General features: G+C 37.7%; 1 protein-coding gene, 1 long non-coding RNA gene and 1 other non-coding gene across 7 annotated transcripts; 1 reads left to right on the plus strand and 2 right to left on the minus strand.

Annotated features, from left to right (window-relative positions):
- Window positions 1-3,555: 3,555 nt before the first annotated feature.
- On the minus strand, window positions 3,556-8,975 carry LOC113572760 (uncharacterized). Of its 2 annotated transcripts, XR_014126548.1 has the most exons (4): window positions 8,836-8,975; window positions 8,409-8,484; window positions 4,864-4,962; window positions 3,556-3,749 (listed from the first exon to the last, which is right to left on the minus strand). It is a non-coding gene; the product is annotated as an uncharacterized LOC113572760 (long non-coding RNA). The 2 variants fall into 2 exon arrangements; XR_003410150.3 differs by lacking the exon at window positions 3,556-3,749 and having other exon boundaries at window positions 4,505-4,962.
- trnai-uau (transfer RNA isoleucine (anticodon UAU)) lies at window positions 8,941-9,034 on the minus strand. The gene is made up of 2 exons: window positions 8,997-9,034; window positions 8,941-8,976 (listed from the first exon to the last, which is right to left on the minus strand). It is a non-coding gene; the product is annotated as a tRNA-Ile (tRNA).
- Window positions 9,035-9,134: 100 nt separating this feature from the next.
- On the plus strand, window positions 9,135-18,461 carry haao (3-hydroxyanthranilate 3,4-dioxygenase). 4 transcript variants are annotated; one of them, XM_035531677.2, is made up of 12 exons: window positions 9,139-10,263; window positions 10,349-10,427; window positions 12,298-12,500; window positions 12,586-12,664; window positions 14,109-14,192; window positions 14,292-14,398; window positions 14,760-14,849; window positions 14,938-14,981; window positions 15,441-15,586; window positions 17,790-17,858; window positions 17,992-18,074; window positions 18,246-18,461. In XM_035531677.2, the coding sequence occupies exons 3-12, from the start codon at window positions 12,412-12,414 to the stop codon at window positions 18,319-18,321; spliced, it is 867 nt and encodes a 288-aa protein (XP_035387570.1). In that variant the 5' UTR covers window positions 9,139-10,263; window positions 10,349-10,427; window positions 12,298-12,411; the 3' UTR covers window positions 18,322-18,461. The 4 variants fall into 4 exon arrangements, with proteins under 4 accessions (XP_081580895.1, XP_035387570.1, XP_081580896.1 ...); XM_081724769.1 differs by lacking the exon at window positions 14,109-14,192 and having other exon boundaries at window positions 9,135-10,263; XM_081724770.1 differs by lacking the exon at window positions 12,586-12,664 and having other exon boundaries at window positions 9,140-10,263.
- The last annotated feature ends 235 nt before the right edge of the window (window positions 18,462-18,696 follow it).

Raw genomic sequence — 18,696 nt, forward strand, 5'->3', positions numbered from 1 at the left:
GCGGAAATGAATATCAAATGTGGCCCCGCTTGCATAAATCAAAACTGGCCATTGAGTTTGGGGTTGCGTTACCTCTCCATTTCAGCCATAGGCAGAATACATAAAGGGCCCTGGGAATTGGGTCCATGCACTTCCCACAGTCCACTGCAGCTATGCTTTGCAAAGTGAAGAAAACAGTGAGTCATATAACAGGAAACTGTTAGTGAAAGAGACTTAGGGGCAAAACTGTTGCCAGATATGGGCTATTTACTAAACAGAGTGGAGCAGCAGTGGCCCCAAGAAGATAAAAGAGCATCAGTACAGGACAATGAGAACTTTAGAGCTTGAGAACCAACCTCAACGATGGCATGGAATCAATGCGCAGTTAATGCAGTTCTGAGGCAAGACAGCATGATGGCTTATGCAATTAGTGTCAAACATATCATGTCCAGGGGCAGGGGGTGGTAGAAAAGAATCAAACGTAAATTGCAAAAGGCTCTAAATGTAATTAAGTACATATTTCAAATACATGAAAATAAAACACTGCTTATCTCTCATAGTTGTTAATTTACCATAAATGGTTTTGGTTGGTCATTTTGCTGCAATTCTACATTTTGCTAAATATTACTGGCATAACAACACTGACATTCTTTTTTGATTGTTAGTGTTGCTTTTGTACTGCTACATTATAAAGCAAATGGTGAGAAACTGCTATTTAAATGCAACTATTACATTATTATTGGCTACAAAGAACCTCAAAGGAATCTTTCAGGCAGTAAAATGTTTTTCATATTGAATTACAGGCATCTTCTACCACAGAACACTATTAATTCATTTAAGCATCTTTTTCTAGAGTACACCTATCATAATGTTGCCAGATGAGTTTTGTGATGCACCACCGCAGTTCTACGAAGTCTTGACACAGTTCTGTGAATTCTATGATGTCTTCAAGGGAGAGCACTAAGACCTATAGCAGCCCTCATCCTTCTGCTTTCAACTAAACAGCATAAGTTAGACACTCAAATACTCAGTCAATATATGGCCTTTTCTCTGAACCTAGCGAGATCGACATAATCAACAGTACAAAGCCGTGGACACAACTTGCTGGACATAAAACATGCTTTATTGAGTCAGGTCGCAAAGACAAATTGTAGAAGTTTTTTCTGAGTGGGACCTTATTCTTCGAGAAATGAGGCTAAGATAATAGACAAGCAATTCTTCAGTCAAGTGTGACAACCATGCAAAACACACTTTGCAAAACCACTAGATTTATTAAAAAAAAAGAAAAGAATTGAGCACAGAGGGCAAGACTGTTTCAGTTTCAAAGTTTATTTGTCACATACATAGTCATACATGGTATGACTTGCCGTGAAATGGTTTTGTGACTGCTTTGTCTGAGCTGAGGAATGATACAGGGATATACTATACATATATATGTATAATATGTATATATACACAATGTATATAGACACAACATACACTGACTGTGTCTGTGTGCTTCAAGCACGGCTGGTCGGGCTGGTCTGACTTGTCAGGACTTAGGCCAGATCAAATGCTGTCCAAAGCCTACAGTGGTGCAAAACCTCACACCGAAGCTGCTGCACAATAGGAACAATAGGAAGCCTTGCACACCTCGAACTCTTAAAGCCACGGAAACAGGCACGGGATGCGTGTGAGCCCTGTGGTTCAAAGGCGGATGATGCGGTTGCCTCTGGGAAGGCGATGAAGCAGCAGTGCCATGGGGGGGGGGGTCGCCCTGCATTAGTGGAGAGAGCAAAGCGTGCACATGAACAAAAGAATGCGCGGAGGGGGTTGAAGTCTGAGCAGTCCCTATAAAGCTCCCTGTTAATCTTGGCCATGATTGCTGAGTACACAGAACGTTAGAGATGAGGCTGGGTCAGGTTTTGGGAGACAGGGGCACATCTTGGTTGCGTCACTGAGCAATGTGCACACGTTACACTGGCTTGCAGTCATTTCTTCTCTCCAACCATTCCAGCAGGAGACCAACATCTTTGGATATGAGTTTCCATCCTAGACTTGTCTGTGTGCTCTTGTGCGCTTACAGGTTAAGCCCAAGAGGTAGGGACATGTTGGAGGAATACAGTTTAGTGACGTTAGAAAGGTCCCCTTTACGGTACGCTGCATCTCCATATATTTCTTTCATTGCAACAACAAGCCAAACAGCACCTGGACAAACATTTACTGGCTGTTTATGTGTATTTAAGTCATAAAAATAGAAGAAACACTCTTTAGACATTTCTTGTGGTTGTCGCCAATTCAACAGCTCCCAAAGATGAGCATTTTTACAACTTGTAAGCTTCTAGGCCTATAAATGATAGCTTCAGTAGGGGTGCTAATACAGCTGATCTCCATGCTATGTAATTAAAGTCACAGGGCGGGCCACCCTTCAGCATGCTAGCGTGCTGCCCCACTGCTCCGCTCTATTGCCGGAATGACAGAGCCCCTGTGAAGTCTTCTGAAATGTTTGCTCAGCTCCGGCACCAAGTCCTGGAATGGCAGCAATAACAAGCTCCAGCGTCTGGAAGAAATGATGTCAGCTGCCTTGCTTTGGAGGGATCAGAGCCTGGCACAGGGAGAAGGGACCAGAGGGGGCCAGCTTTACCCGCTGTCAAAACTGCATAGTCGATGTATGGCCTTGCAAAGTAGAGGTATAAGTGAAATGAATAGGCCATTCATGCCTTTTTCCCCTTCAGCATGCTGTTAATAATTCAATATGGTGAATACATTATGTTTGACTTATGGGCACAAATGGACACTCACTAAAATACTGGACTGAAACAATTGTAAAAATCTGGCTGATGATTAATTCTAGACCTAATGAAAGGGTTAAAGTCTGGAAATAGTTCATCTGTGTTTCGTTGGCAGGCATGTACTGAAATAAGACACTACCAACCAATCAGCAGCACAACACTGAGATGTATTATTTGAAAACAGCCAATTATCTATGGGTAATTTTTTTGTAACTCAAAACAAACATTGAATGAGTATTATGTAGGTTACTACAGGAAAAAAAGGTAAAAATTTCCAGAACCATAATAATTGAATATGCAAAATATATAGCTCAAGGCAGAAAGAAAGTAAGACGGTTTATGACAGGACTGTCCCATGTGTCTTCAGGCTGAGAGGGCTTGTTCTCTTTGCTCTGGTATCATGCTGTTGCCAGAGTCTCCGGCAGAACAGTGGGGAAGGTTCAGCATCTCCCGAGGCATCAGCTCACCACCTGATGTCTTATTTCTGAACAAATTCTACACCACTGTAGCAGCAGTGAATGGAATGTGGAACATAAAAGAGAGAATATGACTCATCTTTGTATGGAAGAAGATTGGAGGAGGAGTATACGGAGATAAAAAGAAGTAATGTAGCATCAGCTTTCATAGCTAGTGCCACTGTAACACTGAAAATGTAATCAGTCCTACATTTTTATTAATCTTCTGTTTATAAAGACACTTAAACAGTACAGACACTTAAAAGGTCATTTCTCCCATTCATATTTTGAGCACTTAATGTCTTTTAGCTTCATGGTTCAGACCACCCATTCAAAACCGCCTGGCTGACATGAGCTTAGGGGCTTGGCATGGAAGGCTCTTCTACAAGGAAGATGTTGGACTTATATGTGAACACAGCCAGGCTATTTGACACTTTAAACACTTATAAATCAAACACAGTATGCTCGTTATTCGTGGTATCTGGATGGATGCAGTGGGTCCAGAGGATGTGGGCTTGTGCTGTCTTGTTCAAATTGTTCAAAACTGAAGGGAGGAAAGAGAATAGAGCATGGTCTGCCTGATAAAACAAAGAAACATTTCCAAAACAGGCATTATATTGTTAAAAGACCCTGTCTTTTAACAAAGATTCCAAGTCTTTCAGGAGAACTTAATGGAGGAATCAAGTTCAGTGGAACTCTCCATGCAAAGGCGCCCCGAATGAATACTTCTGCAGGACTGACTTTTCAGCGAACTGCAGTATGTGACCAGTTTCAGGGAGCTAATTCACATACTGAAGGTTCAGTGGAAAAATGCTGGTAACTTACACACCCATTTTGAAATAGCCCTACCTGCTGAACTAGAGCTGTCTACAAAACAGAGGGTTTTATACTGCCATGACAGAGATGTGCCAGGATAAACAGTAACTATCATGAGTCTCCAATTTAGAGTCTCACAATTAGCAAATATTTTTTAGTGAATATGATGCTCATAAAATCATGATCTAGTTCTGTAGCAGTGTGAGTGAGGTGGATTTAAGTTCTGCAACACCAGTCAAGTTTTTCAGTACACCAGAAATATGTGGCATCATGGAAACTGGCAGAGGGGTCTCCACTTAGAGTTGTATTTAATTAGGCTGAAAGAGATTTCAGTGTACAGTTGAAGAATTCAAAACCCTTTGAAGATCCTCCTCCTCCTGTGAAGCTAACCCACTCTTCCCACACTCTGCTTCTACCAGTTAGCACTAGCTCCAAACTTTTCTTTCCGGTGGTTTTGTGTGAGTCAAAAAAACCAACGCATACTGCATGAAAACACATCAGGGCAGTCCAGACAAAAAGATCTCAGCTATTACAACAAAGCTGAGAAAGTTTTTTTATGTGCTTATAAATTAGCAAGCACTAAAGAACGTTTTGTTCACAGGAGCAGGAGGGCTGAAACAGGAGGTGAGTAACTGTTTAAATTTTTTTACTTTTTATTTTTCACAAGAAGTTCAAATAGACAGATTGTTTCTTAGAATTTGTAATGGTTTGATTTGATAATTAATCGCAAAAACATGCTATTGACACAGTAGACATTACTTGAGAAATTTCTGACACATGAAAGAAAAGCAGATTTTTTTTTAATGTTCATGACCTTAAATATGGTTAGAAACAAAGCATACTTTTGACAGCATTGGACCTCAGATCACTGGCCTGCTGTTTGTCATGCCAAGTGAGGTGACATCACATTCAGAGATGTAACCGCTTCATCATCAATCTTCCTGGAGCAAAATGAAGTACGGAATAAAAGAACAGTCACAATAATGACAATAATACATTCTGTCATAATGAGAACTGCCCAAGGGCCAAAATATATGACACTGTGCCAAAGAACTGTCATATCTCACTGACTAGCACAATCACATGCCACAGTCCTTTGTCATTAGTTGTGCAGAGGTGATTGTTACCAAAGAGACTATAGTCTATATAGTCTTATATTAACCCCTCCCACTGAGACCAACACAATCTGTTGCTTACATGTGGGGTACATGCCACAATTCTTTTTATAAACAAAAAGTAAGCAGCAGATCATGCAGTGAGTGTGCACAATGGCTTCAACACATAAAGCTGAACATCATAAAAGCACACATTAGTGGATAACTCCTACAATAAATTGTTGGCATGTCTGTTGGTTGACTTTGTACAGTGTTCATAGCCCAGTGAATAGGACACATGAGTCAACATACATATCCCTTTCAAAACGGTGCAATTTTTAAATGTCTATTTTTTTCCCCCTTGAAACCATAAAAACCGAACAGCTCTTCCAGTTTCAAATGTATTTTGCAGACTTGTAGGAGCAAACCCTAGCAAAGCCCTATGTGCCTAAGGGCACAGCTGGCACAAGCACCCAAGAATGCTCTGCAATATCAGAAAGACTTCAAACAAAACGGGTAAACATTTGTTTCACATTTGTGTACATTCATTGTAAAGCAATTGTTCTGACTCTAAAATCTAGTCTGATTCTGAAGTCTGAAAGGCTAATTTATTTTTGAAACACTGATCTGTAATCCTTTTTGCGATCCTTTGCATGTTAAAGTGTTGTCTTTATGCTCAGTATAGTGTTATGGCAGAGAGATTTATTCACATATCTTGGCTCACTATGGCATGTTTCAATTGTAATCAAGGGTTAAAGATCTTTTGTTAATGGGGGAGAAGGTTTGCTCTAGAGAACGCCGCTCTTGTTGCGTAGATGAGCGAGATAAAGCAGCAGGCCTTGCCACTCAGAGTGAAAGTTCAGACTCCAAACGTTAAGCCGTCCCACCCCCAGAACTACTCCTTAGTCATCAGCACAATGATTTAAGGGTTCACACGTCCCTTAAATAAGACGTGAACTACAAATAAAGATTAGAAAATAAAAAAGCTGTCAAAAGGGGAAATGGTACATTTAAGAAAAGCACTGCTAGAAATGTCAGGATTTATTTCAGAAATGCACATTTTGTCTGTGTTCCAAAGACAAGTTGGCTTATGCTGCCTTAATGGATCACAAGTGCAGACAGAACGCAATGATGATGGATGTTGCTGTCTTCCCATTGATAGAGGGCCTGTAGGGGCAGGGCACTAATTTCACAAGAACACACATCAAATGTGCAGCATGTAAATCCATGTCTTAGAGGACATGGTAACAGTTGGCCTGATTACTGACCCCATTTCTGTTTGCTATTAGTTGCAAAATTCCCCATGACATAACCAAAAATGAACAAATCAGTTATGCTTGAAAAGTGTAAAAATGGATAATATAAGAACAATAAGCTTAGTGCACTAAAACAAACAAACAAAAAATGAAAATGTCATATTCACAACCAGTACAACACAGATTATAGACCCTTTTAAGCAATTTATGATTTCCAACCATATGGTTAACACCTTGATAGCAAAATATCCCACTGTAACATTGGTAATTGTTTTCACACTCTGTCTTTTTAAAATGTTCTACTGCTCTAGCCTTCTTTCTATTTAAGAGCAAAATAAATTGGAAGTACTACATGTTTAGTCTCACAAATAGCTTTACACACTTTCCCTGGCACCTAACCACCTGCTCTTAGCCAGGATGATGAGTCTTGGAAACTGTGTGTGAGACCACTGCTCCCACCGATCATTCTAGAGGATGTGTTTATGAGTGAGAGACATCTGAGATGAAGAACATCTCGCCTGTTCCACTGTGTGTTAACGTGGGTCCTGTTCAAAGAGGACAGAGAGAGAGATGGTTTCTTTCTCGGCGCTAACCTTGTTTTCCACTGATCTCATGTTAATTGCATCTTTGCCTAATATGCTCTTGAGAGGGAAGCCAAACCCCTCAGAAAGCCATGCTGTTTATATTGGTAACTAGCTTCTGGGGCATTCAAGTCAGTTTTATAAATTTTCATTGCAGGAACTTGGAGAGATTGGAGAGAGGTGTTCCTTCTAGCCAGTTGTCTGCACTCTACAGTCTTAGCTTGGTTTTCTGATTCATTACAGCCCCAGTTGAGAGTCAGACCTACACTAGGATGGCACAGTCCAACAGCGCACTCATCAAGACTACCTGGATTTAAATAATCACTTTGTCTATATTTCACAGTACCAAATAGGCTAAAATAAGGAGTAAATACATAATCCATTTTCATCATTGGTAGAAGATAATGGTCTGAGTAGGCTATGCACAAACATCTGCATCCTAATGTCAACTATCTAAAAATAATTTATGGAACCATACAACCTCTGAATGGCAACATAATACATCTTCAGTTAGTCAGCGTTGAGCTGCTATTAAACATTAACATTCATCAACTAATTCTTTAAAGCTGGATCACTAGTAGTATCTTAAATAGTCAGTCTGAAGAGCAGTTTTAAGTTTTTTTATCAGAAGAAAGTTATAAAACATGCTTTTACAGCTTAAAGATGATGAGCTACTAATTGTCCATGTCACACAAATGTCAATAGTTTTGACCAGCTGGGGAAGGATGCTGATCTTTTACTGAATTAAATGACTGGTGGCCACTGTGATCACCATAATGACACTAAGAAGCAATGTACTCTGGGATCAGGTGTAACGTACCCTGGGATCAGGTGTAATGTACCCTGGGATAGAAATAAAGTTGAGATTTTAATGGAATACCTTTTTGACATTTTTGAAAGGATAAAGAGGATACAGTTTTCTGGGGGCAGGGGGTGAAACAATCTGTCTATAAAGATCTATAAACAATCTGTCAGAGTAAAGTTGTGTTGTGAATACTGTTGCACTTTATTTTCTGTTCTTGCAATGTATTCTTTGTTTTGCATTTTATCTTTTTTTTTTTTTTTTTTTTTTTTTTTTTTTTTTACTGTTTATTCAATTTTATTCTATTTCTAATATCTCTTTGGTAAAGAAGAAAACATTGCTTTTAAAAGTGCCATAAATAAAATAAAGCTCATGGTAAAGCTAATAATAGGAAATGGGTGACACTGGGTGGTGAATGCTTACAATAAAACTGAAATACATTAGAGACAGCAATGCAGGACAATGAATTGCACTGCTTAAATGGTAAAAAAAAAAAAAAAATAAAAATAAAAATAATATATATATATATATATATATATATATATATATATATATATATATATAGAGAGAGAGAGAGAGAGAGAGAGAGAGAGAGAGAGAGAAATACAGAAATAAATCAGTATCATTTAAAAAATCCTAGCCCTAACCACAAACCTTGTACAATACTGCCATCAGTTGGGGAAAAATTAAGATGTGAAAGCCTTTTCCTCCAATTATGTTGTAGTGCCATCTGTAGTCAAAAATATGTATAATCTGTGTCAGTGAGAGAAATTTATTTAACAACAACCACAAAATGAATAAAGGTTGTGAATGAAGATTAAATGTTATGATAGTGAGGATTGAGGACATTTATTTAAAGCTTTGTCAAGAATTCAGGTTTAAGGATTTATTTTGTTAAATATATGAATATCTTAATAAATAAGTAGGGTACAGAAAAGACATTGTTTCCATCGGCCATTGGCGAATCTGTACCTTATACATTTGAAAATAGCCGTACAGTTCATAGCACTGTTCTTATTCAAAATGTTCCAACGTTTACCTTTTGGGTTTTGGCATTAAATTTAATAACTGTACGACTTACCTTTCTTTTTCACCAGAAATATGTCCGTAATATTGTTGTTATAGCCTAGTAATCATTTCTAGTTATTCACAACACTCTTATGTACGTGTACAATTCCAAAATATCTGCTCCAGGTGAGGCTCGAACTCACAACCTCGGCATGGCTCTGCAATGTACTGCTGTATAAGTACCGCGCGCTAACCGATTGCGCCACTGGAGCTCCATCCGCTGAGCGATCCTATACGCCTTTTAACTAATTATTCAGGATTAACTAGCACTACATTATAGAGAGCGCTGCTTTGGCAAGTTACTGTTCTATTAGGATTGGCGGCTTGATATAACATTAACCAATAGATTACTTTACAGCCAGCATTTAACGCTAGGTTAACTACGTTCCGTTTAACCTGTCCATTAAGTTTGAAAGACGTTCTATTTAAGTTTGCTAGACAACGTTAGCTCCGAAGAATCTAACCTTTTAAACAGTTTAAAAGACATGCTTTTTAGCTAGCTAACGCTACCTCACTTACTAATAAAACAGTGACATCACGGAGTATTAAATAAGATTATTAACATCAAATAATATTATTTATTTGCGTAACAGTTAGCTAGTTCTGTACTTTAACAATAGGCACAATATTAATATAATATGAAGTAGCTAGCTGCTAAACTAGCTATGTTGGACAGCTAATGTTAGATGGCGAACATAAATTTTTTATTGTAATCGAGCTAACCGCTAGCCACCTAACGCTAGGTAACTATTCGCTAGCTCACTGAGCGTCACGGACCTATAGCTATGTATAGCTGTGCGCCTTTGAGAAACGGGATAATTTACCTAGTTACTCAACTAGCTAGCTAACAGCTAACGTTTGTGTGCTAGATGAGATGTACGTAGCTAATTTACCTAGCCACAATGTTAACGTTAGCTAGCTACGTAATTTTCAATGGCTTAGGCTATTCAGCTAGCTAGATAGCTAATTACAAAACACGTTACCCAACGTAACTAGCTATATATCTAGTATGTTACATATAAGATGGCTAGTTAGCAAAAAAAAAAAAAAAAACAAGAAGAAATTGGGACAACTGAAACGAAGAAACATCTGTTCCCACTAGCTAGCTAATGCTTTTCCAAAAATACTTAGCTAGCTAGTTAATCTATGTAGCTGCAAGGTCTGGGTTCGTGCTTCACATCTAACCTAACTAGCTTCCATTGGATAACTACACACGTTGTTCTCACCCGACCCAGCAGGTGGTTTAACTTCAGACACAGGAGAGACAATCTACCTAACGTGACAACTGCACTAAGACAAGTTGAGCAGCCAGATTTGGACTAAAGTACTGTCATTGCAAATTAGCAAGCAAAATGACGAACGAGTCTTTTCATGTCAACGTAAACAAATGGATTAAGGAGAATGAAAGTTCTTTCTTGCCACCTGTATGCAACAAATTAATGTAAGTAAATCTAATTACATTGCAAGACTATCTAAATAATATCACCATATACATAAAAAATAATCAGAAATAAAATGAATTTCAGGTTCTTCCATCAGCTAAACATTATGTATGTTGGTGGCCCAAACATACGTAAGGATTACCACATAGAGGAGGGTGAAGAGGTAAAGTATAGAATGCTTAAATTGGCAAACTCCAAACTTTTTTTTATTTCAAATGAAGTCAAAACTATATTCTATATTAATCACACTTTTTATGGTGCGGCACGTCTCTAATGGCACTAATTCCTGATTATGGCTTCATGCTTAACAGGTAATCAGATTAGACCTACTGGGTAACTGAAGCTTGAGATTTGTTTTTCTTCTTTATTTACCACTTATGTTCAGTAGTGACTATACAGGCCCGAAGCAGGATTGTAATTTCATACACTGTAAAATTCTTACTCTACCTCTTGGGAAGCCTTTCCTACTGCTACCACAAATGGACATTTTCAATCAGTGTTTGCACATCAAATGGTTAATCTACTAAGGGTGGCCTGGCTTTGAAGTGAAACTCTTCACCCGCGTTCCTAACATCTACCAAACTCCTTTTGATTCTGATATGTCTAGACTATAAAATCAGGTAAAGAAGGAAACTAATTAGAGTTAATTTTTCAAACTTTGAATATTCTGTCATTCTTAAACAGTTCTTGACCAGCAGTGACTAATGAAAATGTATCATATGGGTTAATTATTGTGTGTTCCTGCCAAAATCACTATATAAACAGTCTTTGGACTTTATCTTCTCAACTGCATTGATTTTTCATGGAGGTTTCATAACGAGGACAATGTCTTTGCCTTTCTGCAGTTACCATGTATCTGTTTGCATTAGAGAGGCCATATGATTGTTTTATAGACATTGAGGTTTTTTTTTTATCAATAAAAAGCTATTTAAATGTGTTAGATGTGTATAGATTCCCAGAAAGTCTTTGAGAGTCTCTCAGAAAGTGCAACTTGCTACTTAAGTCTACTTAATCCGCTGAGCGATCCTACACGCCTTTTAACTAATTATTCAGGATTAACTAGCACTACATTATAGAGAGCGCTGCTTTGGCAAGTTACTGTTCTATTAGGATTGGCGGCTTGATATAACATTAACCAATAGATTACTTTACAGCCAGCATTTAACGCTAGGTTAACTACGTTCCGTTTAACCTGTCCATTAAGTTTGAAAGACGTTCTATTTAAGTTTGCTAGACAACGTTAGCTCCGAAGAATCTAACCTTTTAAACAGTTTAAAAGACATGCTTTTTAGCTAGCTAACGCTACCTCACTTACTAATAAAACAGTGACATCACGGAGTATTAAATAAGATTATTAACATCAAATAATATTATTTATTTGCGTAACAGTTAGCTAGTTCTGTACTTTAACAATAGGCACAATATTAATATAATATGAAGTAGCTAGCTGCTAAACTAGCTATGTTGGACAGCTAATGTTAGATGGCGAACATAAATTTTTTATTGTAATCGAGCTAACCGCTAGCCACCTAACGCTAGGTAACTATTCGCTAGCTCACTGAGCGTCACGGACCTATAGCTATGTATAGCTGTGCGCCTTTGAGAAACGATAATTTACCTAGTTACTCAACTAGCTAGCTAACAGCTAACGTTTGTGTGCTAGATGAGATGTACGTAGCTAATTTACCTAGCCACAATGTTAACGTTAGCTAGCTACGTAATTTTCAATGGCTTAGGCTATTCAGATAGCTAGATAGCTAATTACAAAACACGTTACCCAACGTAACTAGCTATATATCTAGTATGTTACATATAAGATGGCTAGTTAGCAAAAAAAAAAAAAAAAAACAAGAAGAAATTGGGACAACTGAAACGAAGAAACATCTGTTCCCACTAGCTAGCTAATGCTTTTCCAAAAATACTTAGCTAGCTAGTTAATCTATGTAGCTGCAAGGTCTGGGTTCGTGCTTCACATCTAACCTAACTAGCTTCCATTGGATAACTACACACGTTGTTCTCACCCGACCCAGCAGGTGGTTTAACTTCAGACACAGGAGAGACAATCTACCTAACGTGACAACTGCACTAAGACAAGTTGAGCAGCCAGATTTGGACTAAAGTACTGTCATTGCAAATTAGCAAGCAAAATGACGAACGAGTCTTTTCATGTCAACGTAAACAAATGGATTAAGGAGAATGAAAGTTCTTTCTTGCCACCTGTATGCAACAAATTAATGTAAGTAAATCTAATTACATTGCAAGACTATCTAAATAATATCACCATATACATAAAAAAGAATCAGAAATAAAATGAATTTCAGGTTCTTCCATCAGCTAAACATTATGTATGTTGGTGGCCCAAACATACGTAAGGATTACCACATAGAGGAGGGTGAAGAGGTAAAGTATAGAATGCTTAAATTGGCAAACTCCAAACTTTTTTTTATTTCAAATGAAGTCAAAACTATATTCTATATTAATCACACTTTTTATGGTGCGGCACGTCTCTAATGGCACTAATTCCTGATTATGGCTTCATGCTTAACAGGTAATCAGATTAGACCTACTGGGTAACTGAAGCTTGAGATTTGTTTTTCTTCTTTATTTACCACTTATGTTCAGTAGTGACTATACAGGCCCGAAGCAGGATTGTAATTTCATACACTGTAAAATTCTTACTCTACCTCTTGGGAAGCCTTTCCTACTGCTACCACAAATGGACATTTTCAATCAGTGTTTGCACATCAAATGGTTAATCTACTAAGGGTGGCCTGGCTTTGAAGTGAAACTCTTCACCCGCGTTCCTAACATCTACCAAACTCCTTTTGATTCTGATATGTCTAGACTATAAAATCAGGTAAAGAAGGAAACTAATTAGAGTTAATTTTTCAAACTTTGAATATTCTGTCATTCTTAAACAGTTCTTGACCAGCAGTGACTAATGAAAATGTATCATATGGGTTAATTATTGTGTGTTCCTGCCAAAATCACTATATAAACAGTCTTTGGACTTTATCTTCTCAACTGCATTGATTTTTCATGGAGGTTTCATAACGAGGACAATGTCTTTGCCTTTCTGCAGTTACCATGTATCTGTTTGCATTAGAGAGGCCATATGATTGTTTTATAGACATTGAGGTTTTTTTTTTTATCAATAAAAAGCTATTTAAATGTGTTAGATGTGTATAGATTCCCAGAAAGTCTTTGAGAGTCTCTCAGAAAGTGCAACTTGCTACTTAAGTCTACTTTGCTTCTGTGTCTTTGTCTATAAATCTGTAGAGGATGAATACAGAGGATTTTTAAAATTACATGTTTCTCCTACAATACTTTGTTACTTTTGAGGAACTTGAATATAGTAATCCATTTTTTGTTGGATCAAGTAAGCATTAACATTGTACATTTTATTTCATAATATTAGAAAAATCTTTGTACCTTATTTTTATAATACATTTGTATATGTTGAACCTTATATATACTCCAATTTCTTGAGTACTTGGTCAGTAGGTTAGGAATCTAAGGATTAATTACAACATGTTATATGAAGACCCTAAATATAGTATTAGTGATTCTTGGTCAGTAGAGGGCAACAAAAGCTTATTGTTGTAAAGAAACAGCCTAAAGCTTCTCTGGCAACTAGTAGGCCTAGAGATATGCATAATACCCTGTCAATATAGTCATTTATTTGAAGCAACTGATCCTATAAATAAATAGTTCATATAATTGAGCATTGACACTCTTAAATGTGAAATCACAGACCATTGATTATTAAATAAATGTTGTGAAACTGGTCATATTGGTGCATTTTTGTTACTGACATTTTACGTGACTATACTCTGTATCGCAGCTGTTTTACCAGATCCGTGGTGACATGGTCCTGAAAGTGATAGAGAATGGCAAGCACAAAGATGTGAAAATCCGAGAAGGAGAGGTGCGAATTGTGACTGTACTGACCGTCCTATCTTTGCTTTTTGTGCAACAGTTATGGCTCTATACACTTTGTTGCTTGTGTTTGTGCTTCCCTCTCCAGATGTTTCTGTTGCCAGCACGAATTCCCCACTCTCCACAGAGACAGGCTAACACGGTGGGCTTGGTGGTGGAGAGGAGAAGGCTACACTCAGAGAGAGACTGCCTCCGGTAACTGAGTCAGCTCCCAGTAAAACCCCATAACACACACAGTCTCAAAGCAAAGCCTTTCTTCATTTTTCCACTTCATTTTTCCACATGTTTCATCCCCTTGAGATCCTTTCATCATTAGAGTTAATTCACTGCGACTTCACTTTTTGGTCTTTATGTTGATGTAAAATATTTGGTTTAACATTTCATTGACAGAAAGCAAGTGACTTCAATATGCCAGTAGCATACATCGTGCTGTTAAATAAAAATATTGAAGATGTCCACTTGCTGCAATATTTTTTCCACCTGAAATGTGACCTGAATTTTACCTGAGAGGCATGCACACACCTTTTTCACCACCAGGTACTGTTTTTGCTTCCAGGTACTATGTGGATCACAGCACAGACATCCTTTTTGAACACTGGTTTTATTGTGAAAACCTGGGTACCCAGTTAATTCCAATTATTGAGAAGTAAGTCATGGTTATAAGTCGGCTTTTTGCTCCATGGGTTTTGCTCCATACAGCTGTGTGTGTACAGAAAAAAACTTTTTGTTGTCAGGTTTATGGCTTCAAATCAGCACAAGACTGGGAAACCTGACCCAGGCAAGTGCTTACTGTCCACAACACCACCATAGCCACTCACACATGCTTTATTAAACCTTCATGTGTCTGATACGATTCCAGTATAGTTCATAATTATCATTATGCTGAGGTCAGAATTGCTACTTCTGCTGATATTCCAGCTGGATCTGAGCCACCCACCAAAATCTACATTTACCCAGAATGGCCTAGTCACAATTTTGCTGTTAATTCAAAACTCTAAAACACTTATACACATGATAAAGTGCTCTTAAGTGAAAAGTGTCTGCTTGCTAACTCATGTAGGTGTTTTTAACCATTTTAGTGAAAGATCTTAAGTATATGACAAACAACGTTCTAACATCACTGTCCCAGTATTTCTGGAGGGTTGTATATGCCTTATTTCAATGTGTTTCTAGCTTTATCAGTTTGTTCATGAACAAATCTATTCACTGATTCACTTTTCACTGTGAGCATGTGTAGCTGACCCTATCAAGCCAGCTCCGTACCCCCTCAATACTATGAACGTAATGACCCCCTTCAGCTTCAGCGACTGGGTGGACAAGCACAGGCCTGCCCTGACCAGCGGACAGCCTGTAGACCTATTTGGAACTCAGTTTGAGACTGAGGTAAGGAGGCATAGAGCAAAACTTACTACATGCTTTCTCACTATGGATGGCCTCATTAGTTCATGAACAAGTGACAAAAAGATCACAAAGTTTTTCTCAGTGTGTCAGCAAAAATGGGTGTTTTTTAAAAAGAGTTTCTTGGTTACTGATAAAATCTAAGTCGACCAATCAGACCTCCTTTTTTTCTGGGGGAGCCAATGAGGGGATGCCAAACCTGGATGAGCAATCAGAAAGACTAAATGGAAGCTATGGAGTGATTTGCTTCTAGGTACTGACACAGGCAGGTAGCAGATACAGACAGTGTGTCTTGGAAATTCATTCAGAACTGGCACATGGCCTGCAGTTCACAAGATTCATCATTCCCATTCACAACATGGCTGAAGTAAAAGGATTGTGTAGCTTCTGATCCAAACTGCCATCTGCCTGTTTTTGCAAGGAACTTTCATATTCTTTACACTTACTGAAATTTCACTTACTCATGTGAGACTTGCAAAAGAGATGAGGATATTGATTAGTATTAGACAGTGTCAATGATAATACCATTATGGTGATGATGGTAACCATGCCAATATGTTAATAATGCACCAGGAAGCACTTGGTCTGAGTTCTCAGATTGACCTTGATACACTTACAAAAGTGACTTCACGTTTAAATATTACAGACGGTGAGCAAGACAGCATAGCATTAAAGTTCTTTAAACAAGTTTTCAGCTCACTATTGAATAACTTTGTTAATATTGTTAATCATTCACTTAAACAATTTAGACCCATAGAGTCTCAAAACATTGGTTATCAGGCCTTTTCTAAAGAAGAAGAAATTTGAGACCAGTGTCCAATATTCCCACCTTAGAAAAGGTAATTGAGAATGCTGTCTCTCTACAACTACAAGATTACTTAAATTGTAATGAATTAAATGAGACTAACAAAATTCCTGAAAGATCTCAGGCTAAACTGTGACACTGCTAACCTATTTATACTGGTTCTTCTTGACCTCAGAACTGCCTTTGACAGAGTTGAACATTGTATACTGCTAGACTATTTAAGAAACTGGGTTGGCTTAACTGGTATTGTTTGGAACTGCTTCCAGTCATATCTGACCAGTCATGAGTACTATGACACACTGGGTGCGAGCAGCTTTAAATGCCATGCGCTATCCTGTGGTGTCCCGCAAGGTTCAATTTTGGGACCAGTGCTCTATAATCTTTATATGCTACCATTGACCACAGGCGTCAGTAAATATAATCTTTCATTTCATTATTATTCAGACAACACACAATTATATATGTCTCTAGCCACCACCCCCTGGGATCTCATTCACTTGATTTTTAACTGTCTAGAAGACATCAAGTCCACAATAGGTCATAATTTTCTGCAACTCAACGATTATAAAATCACTTATCTGGAGTCTATAATTTAAGACATTTGATTGTGACGTAAGCTTTAAACACCATGTTAGCAATGTCTACCACTAGGATACTGTACTGTTAGAAGGTCTTTCAAAGAAAACTATTTCAAACCTGCATAGAGTACAGAATGTAGCTGCCAGAATACTAGCCCACACAAAATTACACCAATCTTTGAAGAGCTGCACTGGCTACCTGTGTCATTCAGAATTGACTTTAAAATCCTACTGCTGACTTTTGTTGCCCCTCTTTACCTCAGCTGTATGATCACGAGGAATGTACCCTTAAAGGCCCTCAGATCAGCTGATGAAAACACTTACCACCTGATTAAAGAGCACCGAGGCTGCTTTTTGCTGCTAAAGCCCTAAACTTTGGATTTCTCTTCCAAACATCTGAGGACTCAATGATTTAATGACTTTAAAGAAGGAAGTTGAGAGCTTTTTATTCTGTAAGGCCTTTAATTAAATGCCTCTGCTTTGTCTTTACATTGCTCAGTTCATAAATTCTGTTTTTTACTTTTAACGGTGCAATTTGTTTCACATGCTGTGATTGCACATGCTGTGATTGCACTAATGTATTTTTTACATTTTCTTTTACTTTAAATTATGCATTTTCTTTTACATGCTGTATTTTTATATTATTTACTGTGCAATGCATGTTCTTTCAACATGTACTTTTCTTTTAATGTCAATATTATTAATCTTTATTTTCAGTAAAGCACTCTGTAAACTGTTTAAAAACGTGCTATACAAATGATATTTGTTATTATAATGACATAATCCATGTTGCTTTGATTTTTAGACTGTGCTGTATGGTCCAGGAGAGTCTGTTCCTTCAAAAAGAGCTAGTGATGGCTGGATCTGGCAACTTGTATGTTTCTCAGACTCACTCACTCTGCATCATTACATGACACCCCCACTGTATATGCAATATTCTTGTTGATCTTTTGGCTTACTTGAAGTTTCACATTTTGTTACCTTCCATTCACTATTGTTCACTGTAGGAGGGACCTTCTAATGTCACTATGAATGGCAGCAAGTATAATCTCTCTACAGGAGATTGTCTTCTAATACTTGGACAGACTGAGTAAGCAGTTTTTGTAGTTAGCAGTGCAATCGATTTGTGAAATTTTTTGTAAGATGTTAATCAAGCAGTACAGACAGGCTTTACTGAATGTTTGTGTAACAAACCTGTGTGTGTGTGTGTGTGTGTGTGTGTGTGCATTTTTGTGTATTTGTGCTTGTGTGTGCTCCTAAGGTATTATTGGCAAAGGTCTAAGGGTTGTGTTGCCTTGTATGTTACTCAAGACCCAGAGAGAAAGAGGCCTCTCTAAGGAGTTGCAAAATATACTTCACACATGATTTCACCCATGCCTTAGTTCCCTTTACAACTAATGTAGAGCATGAACTGTAATTCTGATGTTTAATTACATTTGAAATAAAAAAAAAGACTTTTTCATATTGTTTGCTTGAAGGTGAGTTTGAGATTTTTATTTAAACCAGTAGTTTAGGTCCTTGTAAAATCATGTACAAGTGAAGCTCCATGTTACTTCATAAATTTACATTTTCATAAATGTATTAAGGGAACATAAAGGGATCAAGATATGCCTCTTCTGAGTTGATCAAGGAGTCATAAATTCTAACATAATGACATTGTTATTGAGACTCTGACATAGAAGGTAAAACAAACCTGTTTTCTGTGAAATTTT

The sequence above is a fragment of the Electrophorus electricus genome, chromosome 12, assembly GCF_041902795.1.
Source record: "Electrophorus electricus isolate QZ-2024a chromosome 12, ASM4190279v1, whole genome shotgun sequence".
Lineage (NCBI taxonomy): Eukaryota > Metazoa > Chordata > Actinopteri > Gymnotiformes > Gymnotidae > Electrophorus > Electrophorus electricus.